Source organism: Lipomyces arxii (genome assembly GCF_038497795.1).
Source record: "Lipomyces arxii strain Phaff 12-163 unplaced genomic scaffold V1512scaffold_8, whole genome shotgun sequence".
NCBI classification, from domain to species: Eukaryota; Fungi; Ascomycota; class Lipomycetes; order Lipomycetales; family Lipomycetaceae; genus Lipomyces; species Lipomyces arxii.
This window is the reverse complement of record NW_027117707.1, coordinates 19,002-32,625: the sequence shown is the minus strand read 5'-3', so window position 1 is coordinate 32,625 and position 13,624 is coordinate 19,002. Positions and strand designations below refer to the sequence as shown.

At 42.9% G+C, this 13,624-nt stretch overlaps 4 protein-coding genes across 4 annotated transcripts; 2 read left to right on the top strand and 2 right to left on the bottom strand.

Moving 5' to 3' along the window:
* The first annotated feature begins 3 nt into the window (after positions 1-3).
* Positions 4-2,804, top strand: V1512DRAFT_160018 (fork head domain-containing protein). The gene is made up of 2 exons (XM_066913062.1): positions 4-938; positions 993-2,804. The coding sequence occupies exons 1-2, from the start codon at positions 100-102 to the stop codon at positions 2,533-2,535; spliced, it is 2,382 nt and encodes a 793-aa protein (XP_066771283.1). The 5' UTR covers positions 4-99; the 3' UTR covers positions 2,536-2,804.
* Positions 2,805-7,000: 4,196 nt separating this feature from the next.
* Positions 7,001-8,821, bottom strand: V1512DRAFT_238745 (FAD dependent oxidoreductase). Its single transcript, XM_066914186.1, has 2 exons — positions 8,173-8,821; positions 7,001-8,123 (listed from the first exon to the last, which is right to left on the bottom strand). The coding sequence occupies exons 1-2, from the start codon at positions 8,661-8,663 to the stop codon at positions 7,166-7,168; spliced, it is 1,449 nt and encodes a 482-aa protein (XP_066771282.1). The 5' UTR covers positions 8,664-8,821; the 3' UTR covers positions 7,001-7,165.
* A 65-nt stretch (positions 8,822-8,886) lies between these two features.
* On the top strand, positions 8,887-10,276 carry V1512DRAFT_262914 (uncharacterized protein). Its single transcript, XM_066916392.1, has 4 exons — positions 8,887-9,710; positions 9,758-9,841; positions 9,890-10,137; positions 10,192-10,276. The coding sequence occupies exons 1-3, from the start codon at positions 8,981-8,983 to the stop codon at positions 9,988-9,990; spliced, it is 915 nt and encodes a 304-aa protein (XP_066771281.1). The 5' UTR covers positions 8,887-8,980; the 3' UTR covers positions 9,991-10,137; positions 10,192-10,276.
* A 743-nt stretch (positions 10,277-11,019) lies between these two features.
* On the bottom strand, positions 11,020-13,468 carry V1512DRAFT_160114 (uncharacterized protein). The gene is made up of 6 exons (XM_066913063.1): positions 13,266-13,468; positions 13,135-13,201; positions 12,961-13,079; positions 12,546-12,908; positions 11,489-12,498; positions 11,020-11,416 (listed from the first exon to the last, which is right to left on the bottom strand). Exons 1-6 carry the CDS (start codon positions 13,316-13,318, stop codon positions 11,331-11,333), a joined length of 1,698 nt encoding a protein of 565 aa, XP_066771280.1. The 5' UTR covers positions 13,319-13,468; the 3' UTR covers positions 11,020-11,330.
* Between the last annotated feature and the right edge of the window lie 156 nt (positions 13,469-13,624).

The window sequence follows — 13,624 nt, the reverse complement described above, 5'->3', positions numbered from 1 at the left end:
AACTCGGGCTCATTGACTTTCAACAGTTCTGCTTAAAACCTATATTGAACATCGCACAGCAGAATTAGCAACAGGATTATCCATCGACCCACAGCTGCTATGATGAGTTCGCCAGGGGGATACTCGCCCGCGTTGTCAGATCTACAAGTTCAGTCTGGTCTTGAGGATTTACATGTCGTCTCACGAATTCCAGACGCGGTAACTCACGATGGCGCCGATAATAACAATACCAATAGCGGCTCAGGCCTGGCGACAATAGACGAAAATCACACGGCAAATAACTTCCTGTTTACTACAAGTGGTCCATCTCCAGTCACTCCGGCGCAAAAATTAATGTCTGAACGTGAAATGCTGCGTTCAGGATCTATCTCCGGGCATGGTTTTAGCACACCAGATACTTTACCGCCGTCTGAAGCGTTTGCCCCTCATCCAGACGTTATGCAATGTGATTTATTAGGAGGTGTCAAGATGCCAGATAGTGACATGATGGATATGGTAAATTCAGATGGCCACTCGCAATTGCAAGATTCAAGTCAACAAGGAGATACGCACATATCAGAGTCTCGAATATCGGCATATGCGAGATTAGACTTTGCGTCATTTACATTTTACGTGCAAACACTGCAAGTTGTGATGGGTAGACACGTTGAGAATCATCAAGGCCAGAGGCACGGTCCGAATCCAGGCGATCGGACGTCTCTTGGTCGCGCCCCGTCAAAAGGTGCCGACATCGAGACTGCGAACAAGCCAACTCCCGTTGGTGTCAATGGAGCCATTGATGTACACTTGGGAACAGCAAAAGCAATTTCGCGGAGACATGCTAAGATTTTTTACAATTTTGCAAATCAGCGATTTGAATTTTCTGTTCTAGGTCGCAATGGCGCATTCGTTGACGACGTATTTGTCGAGAAAGGGGCTACAGTTCAGTTAAATCATGGGTACGCCTATATTGTATATAGTATATGACGACAAGACCCCCTAACGCTTATTAGATCTCGTGTCCAAATTGGTCAGATCGGATTTACATTTTTGTTGCCTAGTTCGTCAAATCTCGATGGTGGAGACTCAAATGAGTCTCAGACAATCAGACCGGCTGATGCTATATCATTCCGCGACGCAAACACTTTCTCTCAACTTCCAGTAGTCTCTCAAGAAGACGAAATCAAGCACGAGGACCAACCGTCTTTGCAGGAGGCCAATGCAGAGGTCACCAATTATAACAATTTTTTCAGTGAAATTGCACCGGAAGAAATAGAACTAGATCAACAGCAAGATATTGATTTACAAGTGCAGACTGAGGAACAACAGCGTCATGATGAAGAGCTTCGCCAGGCGGAATTTAACGTTTTACATGCTCTCACAGGCTCCCGTCTTGATGTTGAGTCTCACATTAATCAAGATGGTAAGGTAATATCCGACAGCTCTCTTGATCCGTTGCTGTCTCGAGACGGCACTCCTCAAGAGCAACAGTCAAGAAACAAGATTTTAAAGAGAGCAGAGAAGCGGCATCCGACGCCACCTTCTCCATCCTCAATTCCGGAGGAGTACAGAGTTAAACCGCCAAATTCATACTCAAGTCTTATTGAGATTTCTTTGCAAACATTCGCCACAGAGCGTGGTATGTCACTGTCTGATATATACCAAGCCATTCAAGAATTGTTTCCTTATTACAGATTTGCTCCATATGGTTGGCAGAACTCTGTTCGTCACAACTTGTCACTGAATAAGCTATTTGTCAAAATCGCCAAGGAGGGGAAAGGTTGGTTGTGGGGTTTGGATGAGCAACTTTTCTTGGAAAAAGAAGCTAAAAAGAATCGCCCATTGGCTCGCGAACGACGAGAGCAGGAACGACGAGAAAAGAAGGAACGTGAGCGAAAGGAAAAAGAAGAACGTGAGCGCAGAGCGAAAGAAGAGAAGGAGAGATTAGAGCTTGAGCGGAAAAAGAAAGAGTTGGCTGAGAAGCAACGTAAGGAGCTTGAACTTGCGGAACGGAAAAAAGCTGTCCTTGCACTTGCACAATCTGCATCAGAAAAGGCAGGTGGTGCTATCCCATCATTAACAAGTCAGACGGTGGGTAGAGTGGCTGCTGCACTTGAACACCGTCCACCTGCGCTGAAAGCCAGAACTGCGACCGGTGCTGCTATCGCAAAGCCGCAGACGCCTAAGCCGCCTATCAACAAAGATACCCTTAAGGCTTTGCAACTGTTGCAGCAGACTATTTCTGCACAGCTGCAAAACAACAACGGTACATCGAAAGCAGTGTCTGAGGCTGCTATTTCTGGTACCCCTGGCACACCTACTCCTACGGCTTCTAATTCTGCAGCTGTCGCTGCTGCCGCTGCTTTACGTCGCAGTGCTACTCCGGTGATTCCTGCTGTTGGCGCTTCAAATAAAGCTGGAACGCCTGGTGCTGCCGCTCGGCCGAACGCTAAGGCGGCTGCACTGGCAAAGGCGCTGGTTATGACACTCGCTCACTCTATGGCTAAGCCCGGGGCGACCAATGGCAGCTCGAGTACCACGGTGCCAGGGAAATAGACCTGGCTGGTCATGTATGTATAAAAGCGTTTTGGGTGTTTATTTGACTGGAAGATTTTAATTGTCTTTCCATTCTATCGGTGTTTGTGTACTGTATATAATATGGGTCTTAAAGGAGGGTATGGGATTGATTTGTTTGTTGAATGAAATGTACGATATATATTTGGTTGTCGGCAGACATTTATTGGTTAGTTGTGTGTGCTACCAAAGTAGTCATTTAAAAGTTATTTTTCAACGCTGTGTCAAAGAGCGTAATAATGTAATGCGTTTGTTTCCATTTCTGGGTTAGCGTAATAATGTGTAGCGCAGTACTTAAGATGCAGCTGAAAGTACTATGTGTCTTATAGCTGATAATACTTATTAAGCGATATATTGGAAGGTAATGGCTGTGTTATACTACTTGTACCGTTTTGACCGACGTGAAAGCGACCGGGTACAACCCTCTTAAATTTTTTCGCAAGGTTTGCCTCTTGCTTCTTCTTTTATCAGGTTTGGTGTTTGCACTAAAACTGTTACTAATGTTGATCTCGTGTAGGAAATGTACGATGCTACAAGTACATCGTTGAAGGGTTTAGTACCATGCTTCTCCCAATCTAGTAGCTTGTCAACGAGCGTTTATGTCGTGTTCGTAATCAAACAAGACGAAGAAGTATTGAACAAGGAAATCCGGTGTTTGATGCTGTGTGCAGTATCGCGTAAAACATTTCTTTCTACCAGAGTTTCATGGCTTATCCAACGTGAAAAATCCTATTTCGCTCTTTGAATATTTTAAAATACAGCCTATCAGCCCGGAAATGCTACTCTTTTCCAGTGACCTGAATCTTGACTTTATACCCAATCAACGTAAGTAAAATAATTATTGCCGTATATCAGTAGATTCGCACGTCAGTTTAATGTTAGTTATAGATAGTTGCATCTCAAAGGCCACAATATTTTTTCATTTAGCATTAGAAGTGTCTCTTCGAGCCGAAACAACTAAAACAGAACCATATCCGGTTACAGTCCCTTCATTGAAGTCATTAAGAACATTCAAAAACTCAGCATATTTCATTTATTGAAAGAAAACACTTCAACACTGGCAAAATGACCAGCTTGGCAGTATAGGCGCAAAGCACGATTAAAGAACCGCAAAATGATTACAGCAGAGTCAAAAAAGCGTCAACCCTACTTGTGGCTACACCTACTTTGCACAGTACCTCCTCCCACTGCCGCGACCTTGCACAAGATACAAAGATGGGCTGCTCGCCCACTTGCCAAATTTCCTAGTTCCAATCATTTTTTCGCGCACTACAGCCCCAATACGGTGCCGTGCGCAACTTTCGTCGAACAATATATCACAGACAGAATATGTTGTAAAGCTTTGGCTTCACCAGGATCAAATCAAAATCTGTGTTACTGTATAGACATCATTTTTGAACGCGTACAAACAGGCGTAAAAGACATTATAGCCGTCAAACATATTTTTCTTGCTTCTTCAATGTCTGAAGATAGCATTCAAACTATCTAATCACCAGACCAGTTTCATTGTCCAGCAAGATAGGCCCATTATTTCTGTTCATAATATCTTACCAGCACTGCATTCAGCGCGCGACCCACAGCAAGGCAAACTCATAATCTATTCCACGTTAATACTGTCAAATAACTAGTTGAGTGCTTTTAAGCTAGTCGTCTAGGCAAGGCAGGCCTCAGAGTATTCGATAAAAGCATCCACCAGCTCTCCAAGGACCATCATTTAATCCAACTGGACAGCTTTCAGATTATAGCCATTTATCGTTTCTAACAAGCACAATGTTTTGGCCTAAATTTTGCATTATACTACAATGTCTCACTCCGTCAGTGGTCCGCACATCTCTCTGTCGCGTATTTTGCTTGATTGTTCACAGTAATGACTCCGCTGCGCTATTTTCCATCCTAATTTTCAATCAAAAAATCTATGCTCAACATGCTATACTGTGCTGTCCACGCTAGCTTTGTGTTCTATCTGTCTGTTTCTTCTGTCTATCTGTCCTGTCTATCTGTTCTGTCTGTCTGTTCTGTCTGTACGGTGCTGACTTATTCTTTGTGTAACTGTTCTTACAAAAGTGTTTGTCTGGTTCATTGATTCTGTTGATAAGTGACTGCCGATTGACTGTCTTTATGGTGTTTCCTACTGGCACGACGTGAACAATCTATATGCATTGGTTATTTGGACTAAGTATTCCCAGCTGTCATATCCACCTACACAAGCAGACAGCTTCCGCCATGTGTGTACTACTGCTAATAGGTTGCGATCGTGTTTAGTATAACAATCAACTGAATGTCTCAGTCATTGCCTGTGTGTTCTTTGTCGATTCAACAACAAGTTCTAACATCATCCTGTTGTTTTGCATATGCTATTGCTTTTCCGATCAAGCTAATTGTCAAGTGCAGGCTGACCGTTATCAATGACTTTCATCAGCAGCCTGCATGCGTGCAACCCGAACAGATTTATAAGGATTGAACTTCCAACAATTACTGCATCATAAATTTTTGATTTGGGTCTGTAAAGTGTGCAACAGAGCACCAGCATACATGGCAGACTGCAGTTTTCGTGCGTTACTATTGCGCGTTGCTATTTGACCGTGGCAAATCACTCGCTGATCACATCAGCAGTTCCTTTACATACTCACTCTTAGGTGTTCCGTTGCCTTCTGAAACAGTATCTGTGATATCCATCTACCGAACAAGATCATTATAAGAAGTACATTAACTTAGTAAGTTCTTCTGTGAGTTTCTGAGTCACAAAACCGACATAAGTTTATATAATGGGCATGTATTGTATCTCGTTTCTTCAACAACACTGAAGTGAGTAACTTATCACCCTTGATGGATGCTTAGCAGATCTTTACCGTCACCCAGTCTTGATAATGACAACCAATTCAATTTCAAAGTTTACAAACGTTTCTTAAGAATGTCATTCGCCAGGTTAGTACGACTAAATTCACATCTTAAACAATGTCGACAAATCGTGACCGGATCAAAATAAAGTAGCGAGCCGCGAAAAAAGCGGCTCATGCAGCTCTTGTCTCAGAACTTTCAACATAGTGGTAGCAACGAATTTACTTGTTTAGGCATACAGAAACCATTCGGTTACAAAGGCGCAATTTCAAGAGCTCGTAGTGTGAGTTTAGTGCACTGGAACAAACTGGCAGATTTGCAGATTGGTTTACAGTTTCAGAGTCTTGCGCCAGAAGTCACTTTGAAAATTTGTTTTGCCTTGTTCAGACATAAATATAGTCTTTTAACATGCACAAATTTCAGTATATTCTAATCTATGGGTGGAAGTATTTACAGGTCAGCATTTATGAGCACATCCAAATTTATTGTAGCTAGTTCTGTAGACTAAAGACTCTACTAAGAACGTTGTTCACGATACAGTACCCTACTACAATACTCCCAGTATCTTATAAGAGGTGTGTTTATTGTTTTTCCAGTGTGACTCAGCTTGATTACACGTTTAAATTATGATCATAACGGCTAAGCGAAACAAAAGAATTATGGCTAATCTTTCCCTTTCATGGGCTACAGCCGTCATCTTCCCATACAGAGCGTTGAATAGGAGTATAAATTTGGTAGTTCTTTGCGATCGTCTTTTTCATATTTATACTAGATGCACTAAAAAGTATGTTAGCAGAGATATGTCGGTAACAATTTTTTGGCTGGTTTGAGGTTACGTGCTACCATGTTCTCTGCAGTAACTAACTATAAGGCGTTTGTATTGCTAATATACCACCACTTGTGAACCCGCATATCGGATTTTGGCGTTTTTCGTCCTTGCTATGCGGCGTATTTTGCTTGGTCTGGTCAGCAAATGACAGTCATACCAATTTTTCACGCAGCTATTATGCTGACACGTACGTTAGACGGCAAGGCCAGCGAAGAATGGCACATAGCTAACATTTTTGAGAGTTCTAAGAATTTTTGCAAAAAATAACTCTGTGGATGTTGCTGAGAAACCTGATTGCTGGTTTTTTGACATGTTTGTCGAAAGTTTTGGTGGCAATATGCGGGCTTAGTAACATATTTACGAGAAATGGAATTGAAATCCGCCAAAACTTGCATTCCAAAACTTGGTATTAATGTCAAGACAGAGTTTTTTATGTTTAGAATTTTTCTGCTACATATGGATTGATTACGGCATGTAGTACAAGTAAATGCCCCTGATCTGTGAGATTGTGCAGACGAGTTGCGCAATAAGCCCATTTAGACTCGCACGATAGTAGATGCGCATGGTAGACACAGATCGTAACAACCATACACCAAGTCTTTTTTTTCACGGCCACAGCTGCCGCTCAATATAGCCATTTAATTTTCCGATGATCTACTGTTGACGTCTCATTACAAGCTAGAGGGAGATTGTGCATTGTTTTCCCAATATGTTTACGAGTGTATATCGATGTACTTTTGGGCTAAGCACCAGAGTGAGTCTTACTGCATCCATCATTATGTACCAAGCAATGTATAATTATGACATAAAGCACATCATCAGGCATACGACCATGTTTCTTCCGCGATGAACAAAGGTAGATAAAAATTTCAACACTCAAATGATGTGTAATGTACAAGTATTAATAGTAACCCAGCTGCAATCAAAAATGCTCCTTTTAAATGCCTAAACTTTTACGGCCAAACCTGAGATATCTGCACTGCTTGCCTTGCCAGTATTTATTAGCTCGGCCATGACTTTGCCGCTTCCAAGACATAGACTGATACCCCATGGCCCATGGCCAGCTGATATGTAAACACCTTTTGTACCGCTGACCAAACATGGTAAGACAAGTCCCATGATGGGCTCACCTGTAGTGGTGACCGGCCGAAGGCACAGCGAACGTCTAAGAATGGAGATGTCTGGACCTAAAAGTGACTGAGCAGCTTGTTTGAGAATGACAAAATTGTTAAGATGCTGTGATCTTTGCTGCGGGGTAGCTTCTGCATCTTCAACAATGGTATCGTCAACGGCATCTTCAGTATTGAAATGAGACGCAGGAGCCATGCTTCCCAACGACGGATGAAAACCAGCAGCGTTCAAGCCAGCAATGTAGATCTCGCCATTGGATCTGGAAAAAAGTTCTGGAGCCCATTTAGAACGTCCGGTGGTGCGGATAAATAATGCATCTCTTATTTGACTGTCATCGTCAGCTTCGTTGACTTCAAAATTTTCTTCCTCATGAGAAATAAGATCAAGGTCATCGTTGTTGATGTCAAATGAGCTTGAAGCTGTTGATCCAGGGGTCGAGCTGGGATCAGATATTGGTAGTGGTCCGTTGTACCGCAATAGTGGCGATGTGACAGTCATTGAAAAGCCAGCTAATGAAGTGATTGGTGGGTGGTATTCTCCTTCTGGAAACAGAGATTCAAAGACTCGAGACGTCCATGCTCCGGCTGCAATTATGAGCGTTATGGTATCAGTCACTGTCCGGTCCATTGTTGTGTGTAAGTCGCGAATTACTGCGCTAACAACTATACCATCGCTGTTGGTCTTAATTGAATGAAGCTGAGCCGGATGAAGAACCTCAACACCCATGTCGATGCATTGTTTCAACAGAAATTCACATAGCCGGTGAGGATGACTTTATAGGTGTTAGTCGAATCTGACTCTGGACATATTACCATACTCACATTTGAGCGCACTCCTCGGCTCCAGCAATCTGAAATGTGTGTTCATCTTCACAAAAGACCCAGTCCGGGACATCCGGCTCAACCAGAAATTTTTGTTCTTCATCAAGCTCATTATAGCCACGTCTAGACCCTGCATTTTCTTGTTGCTGACTTTGTAACCGTTCTGTCTTTAACAACTCATACTCTTCAGACGACATCCCGTCCTTCTTAACCGCAGTGCTCCATGCTTGTGATCTTCTGTAGCCCCAATTGTGGTATCCATCATTGGTATCAGCCAGTTCTTCATGGAGAGAGAAGGACAACTCAGCTAAGTTTGATGTTTTTTTGGAGAACCATGACTTGTTTAAAAAACCGGCTGCACGTCCGGATGCGCATGTAAACAATTGCCTAGCAGTGTCTACAACAATAATATTTTCGCATTGTTGCTCCGAGACCAGGTAGAATGCGGTCGAGAGCCCGATAATCCCGCCGCCTACGATAATTGTGGTCATGTCTTTGTCAATTTGCGGAAATTTGACATTAGACAATTGACGTAAAGCAAGAAATAAAAAAGTGAAGGTTTAAAAAGAAAGAAGGATTATAAACAATTTGAGCGTAACCCGGAGAGTGTTCGGAACACTTATACCTGCCTGTTTGGAGAGGCCTCTCTATTTCCTCGCGACCGGCGTTTTCGACCCAGCCGAGTGGACACTTTTTGCCTCCGACATGGCCAAGGTTAACTATACCCTAACCCAATAAGCATCTTTTCTACCATCATTCTCTTTTTAAACGCACACAGTCGTCCTCGCAATAATACAAATCACACATAATGGACAAACGCGAACTAGAAGAATACAAATTCCAACTGGCAGCTGTAAATGAGTCTCTTGAATCTGATCCAAATAATGATTCTCTTCTTACTTTAAAATCGGAACTGACAGATTTGATAGCTTTGTTAGCACAGGCTCTTGGTGCTACTGAATCTCAACCTAGTCCTTCACATCGCAGTAGTCTACCAAAACAGCCGGCTCCGTCAGGGTTTTCAATTAAAAACCGAGTTGACTCTCCTAAAGTCGCATCTCCTGCTGTCTCCACCGACAAAGAGAACGAGCAATTGTCACCAAATGTCCTACCAAGTGTCGCGTATCCTTCGCCTCCTCCCGCTGAATACACCCCACCTCCACCTCCTCCTCCTGATGAGTTCAAGCCCGTGCCGCCTCCACCATCTCCGCAGGATTCATATAAGGTTGGATCGACAGTGTTGGCGCGATGGCTTTCCGGCGACAAGCAGTATCACAGAGCGAAAATTACCGGCATCACTGGTTCGTCTGCCCAGCCAATGTATACAGTCAAGTTTTATGACCACCCATCGGCAGATACAGTTCCCCTGAGTTGTTTAAGGGCAAACCATGATTTAAAACGAAAAGCAGAATTACATGAAATGCACAGAGTGCCGAAATCTCCTGCGCAACAAACTAGTGCAACGAAACCGAAGCCACCAAAGGAGAAGAAGGCAGTTGATGTTGGAAAGGCCAAATGGCAAGAATTTTCAAGCAAAGGTATGGAGTTGTACACACAAGTGTGAAATAGAGTCTTACAAGTCAAGGTATCAAGACATCTAAATTTGCTAAACCGAAAAAGCTCGGAGAGTCGTCTATGTTTAGGTCGCCCGATGATGTTACTGGTCGAGGTAAGGTTATAATTTGCTTTTGTGCTCAGCTGTACTAACTGGTCCTAGTTGGCGTAATAAATTCCGGTAAGCCTATGACAAAAGATCTGAAAAGATCAAAGCATGTCTATAATGCGGATCGAGGGGTTTTTGATGCCAGTCAAAGATGAGTTGTACCTTTTTATCACTCACAAGACGTTTCGTTCTTGTTGCAGTCGATTGCTTAGTATGGTTACTGACCAAACAGGACTATATGCATTAGCTATCCATATACCGATACAACTGAGAAATATAGTCTTTTGCGATGAGCAGTCCTGGTATATATTTTTATTATTTTCAGTTCCCAGTTCTAATTGTTTATGTATGTACAGTATGTATTGACGGTTGCATTGAAGTTGTAAGTAGCGTTACCTAATTCATAACCAACTTGCGGTTGCGTTTAATCATCTTCAAAAGTCTTTTTTCTGCCGCCTCTGCATCTTTTTTGGACGCGTGCCATTCTTTTTCAATGTCTTCTAGCTGTCGGTCTTGTATCATTTGTGATATCAAGTCTTCATTCAGCTTTGCATCCATTGCCTGGATCTCCTGCTCTGTAAACATAAAATGCGAACTACTCATTGAACCAGTGATAGCTTGATTGAAAAATGACATGTGAGGTCCGCCTAAGTCCTCGATGGCTCTCTTTAAAGTAGCAATTGGATGTATTTGAGGTTTGCCATCTATGTTCTGTGAGCCTTCTGACTTGTTTTTATTCTCTAATCCTGCCCATTCTGCCACTACTGTAGACAGCGCAGTCGCCTTCTGGTTCTTTTTCTTTTTTTCTTTTCTTGCCCGAGACCTTTCTGACGGAGCCGGTGACGCGACTGGAGACGGCACCGAGGACTGCATACCAGTGAAGTCGCTCCCAATCTCTGAAGGTTCCGGCGATGATGCAAGACTAGCAGCTCCTGATTGAGCAATAAGTTCTACAAAAGTGCTGTTTTTTGGAAGTGCTTGGGTAACAACCTTACTACCAATTTGCGTTAAATCTTTACCGCCTTCTGAGACTGGTGGCCTGTGTGCGAATCCGTTCAATGGTGTCGCTGATCGAGGCGAATTCCCAGGCGGGGCGATCTGCACTGCGGGCAGGTCGCGTTGGTTCACCCAAGGCCCAACTGATGTAACTGCATCCCATTGCGAACGCGATGCGTCAGGCTGCTGGGTGCTAAAAATTGGAGAGGATGGCTGACTTGAGTCGCGAATACCCACAATACCTATGTTTATTAGCAAGCTGACACTGTGAAGCAATTGAACAAGCAAATGAAACGACAACAAGTGGCGTGCTAATAATGGTTCCTCTTAATTTACAAATAGACAATCAAGTAGAAGAAATTTGATTGTGACAAAATTTCACTAGTGTACATCAATTATCAACGAAACAAGCACGTGGCTATCGAACAAAACAAAACGATACAAAGACTCAAGAGGACCCAAGATATTGCGACTTGTTGTAGTACATTCATCATCGTGCCTAGTAGTACACACCTTGAGGTTGCGACTGCTGTTCCAAAGATAAGGAATCATCCATAGTCAGCATATCGGATCCAGGCAGAGACACTAAAGAATCATTAAACAACTGCAAAACCAACAAGCGTCTGTGGTATTTTCAGAAGCGTAATCAAAATATACCTTTTAGTCTTCCCGCAGACATGAGCTTGGATATTGACTCTGTATCATTGCGCAGTTGTCCATTCTCAAAAGCACTTGAGGACGACAGGCTATCACCATGCTGACCTCCAAATGCGTTCCCTCCGTTCATCATTTGCTGTTGTTCAAGTAGATGCTCTGAATTGCTGGCCTTCTCGGTAAAACTATATCTAGATCCCTGACGAGCGTGTGTACCGTTCTTCGGCTGAGATCCGGCTTTGAATCCATTTGAACCATTCTGAGCCTTTTCACTTGAAAAAGCAAACAACGGCGGCATAGACAGTGCGCCTATCATTTCGTCTTTAGCCAAAATTTGTGTTGAGAATGCAAATCTAACTGAGGATGACGTAGAAAGCAGTCTCAGAGCATCTTCGAACAATCGCAGTGTTTCACGTGCAGCAGCAGAACTGTGGTCTACATCATGTGTAATCAAAGTCTGAGACTGCTTAGGTGAAGCAAGCTTTTCGGCTGGCAGAGACTGCTGTGGTTGTGTTTGTTGCTGTATCTGCTGATGTGGTAATTGTGATTGTAAGGCAGCAGAAGCTTGTTGTACTGGTTGTGGTGTAGCATCAGACGGTATCTGTGATGTTGAAATCTGATGTACCTCAGCTGACGGACGTAGCGGAGACGATATCTGTCCAGCTGTATTTGACCGTACTAGCTTTGAATTTTGAACTGGAGGAGAAGCTTTTGCAGCCCACGATACTGTAGGAGGGAGTGCTGACTGCTCTTGTTGCGGTTCTGGAGCTAATGGTTCTTCTACAGCTTTTGGCAACGAAACCGGCTTAAACGACGACGCAGTCGACTGACGTGATAAGCCAGGCTTTGCATTCACATCAACTTGCCGAGCGGCATGCTGTATAGTCGACAGATCTTGCCTTGTGTACGAATCTGCTTCTTCACCAGGCTCGTGCAAAAACATGCAATTTGGATTTGGACATGACTGATTTCGAAGATAAGACGAACAATACTTAGTGGTACCATAAGCCGCCCTAATCTTGTAAGCAAAAATTAACAAACAATAAAGGATTCAGCATACCTCAAGACCTTTCCATCGTTAGACGATCCATCAACTGCAGCAATACACTTTGCAGCATCTTCTTTCTTGTAATAAGTCACATAAACGCCTATACCGCCAGCACCAGTACCGCCGTTTCGACGATTAACAACAATTTTTTGAATTTTACCGTACTGTCCAAAAAATTGTTCTCCGCGAAGAGTATTGTGGAGCTCTTCATGAGGTATGTGAGGATTCAAGCCAAGCACATAGACTAAATTTTTTTGTATGACACGCATTCCAGAAAGGTGTTTTCTAGATGCTTGTTCAATTTCCTTGCGTTCCCTCTCTTTTTGCTTCTTCTCTTTTTCCCGTCGGGTTTGCTTCTGATGATCCTGACGCCATCTACGAAGAAAGAGTTAAAGCGTGATCAAAACCAAAATGCAACAAAACTTACTCTTCTGCAGTGACAATTTTGTATTCAACAGATGCATCATCATATGGTCGACGACATCCAGGACATCTTCCATTTAGTTGAGGATTTTGCCGGATATTGTTATAGCAGAACTGGCAGACCTAGAGAGATATGGTCAGATCACGATGTTCAACTTGCCACATTAAAGTACCATACCTGATATCCACAAGGACAAGGCTTAAATCCCTTATCCGAGATATCAAATTCTTCCACGCATAAAGGGCTATTAAGAGAATTATTAGCACATCGATGAAAGACAGATTATCAATATAATGAGGAGCGCGTACCAAACCTCTTCTTCGTCGTCTGATATAAACGAATCTTGTGCTAAACGTGACATTTTTAACTACTAATAATAATTCACTTGATAAATGTGATAATTTTTTATGGATAATGAAAGATATTTTTATAGCAATTTCGATATTGTCTAAGTTCGAATTTGGGTGTAGGCAGCGAAACCGTATCGACGATGTTTATAAATCTTCGTGCTTCTTGATTGTCACGTTACAAGGGTCTCGTGCTAGTGGTTGGGGTATACAAGACTCGTTGCTCCTTCGTGCCTCCTGCATAAATATACGTATATGCTGCGTTTGAGGCGTAAACCGTCACAGATAATTATTGTAAACGTCAACGACTTGATTGGTCG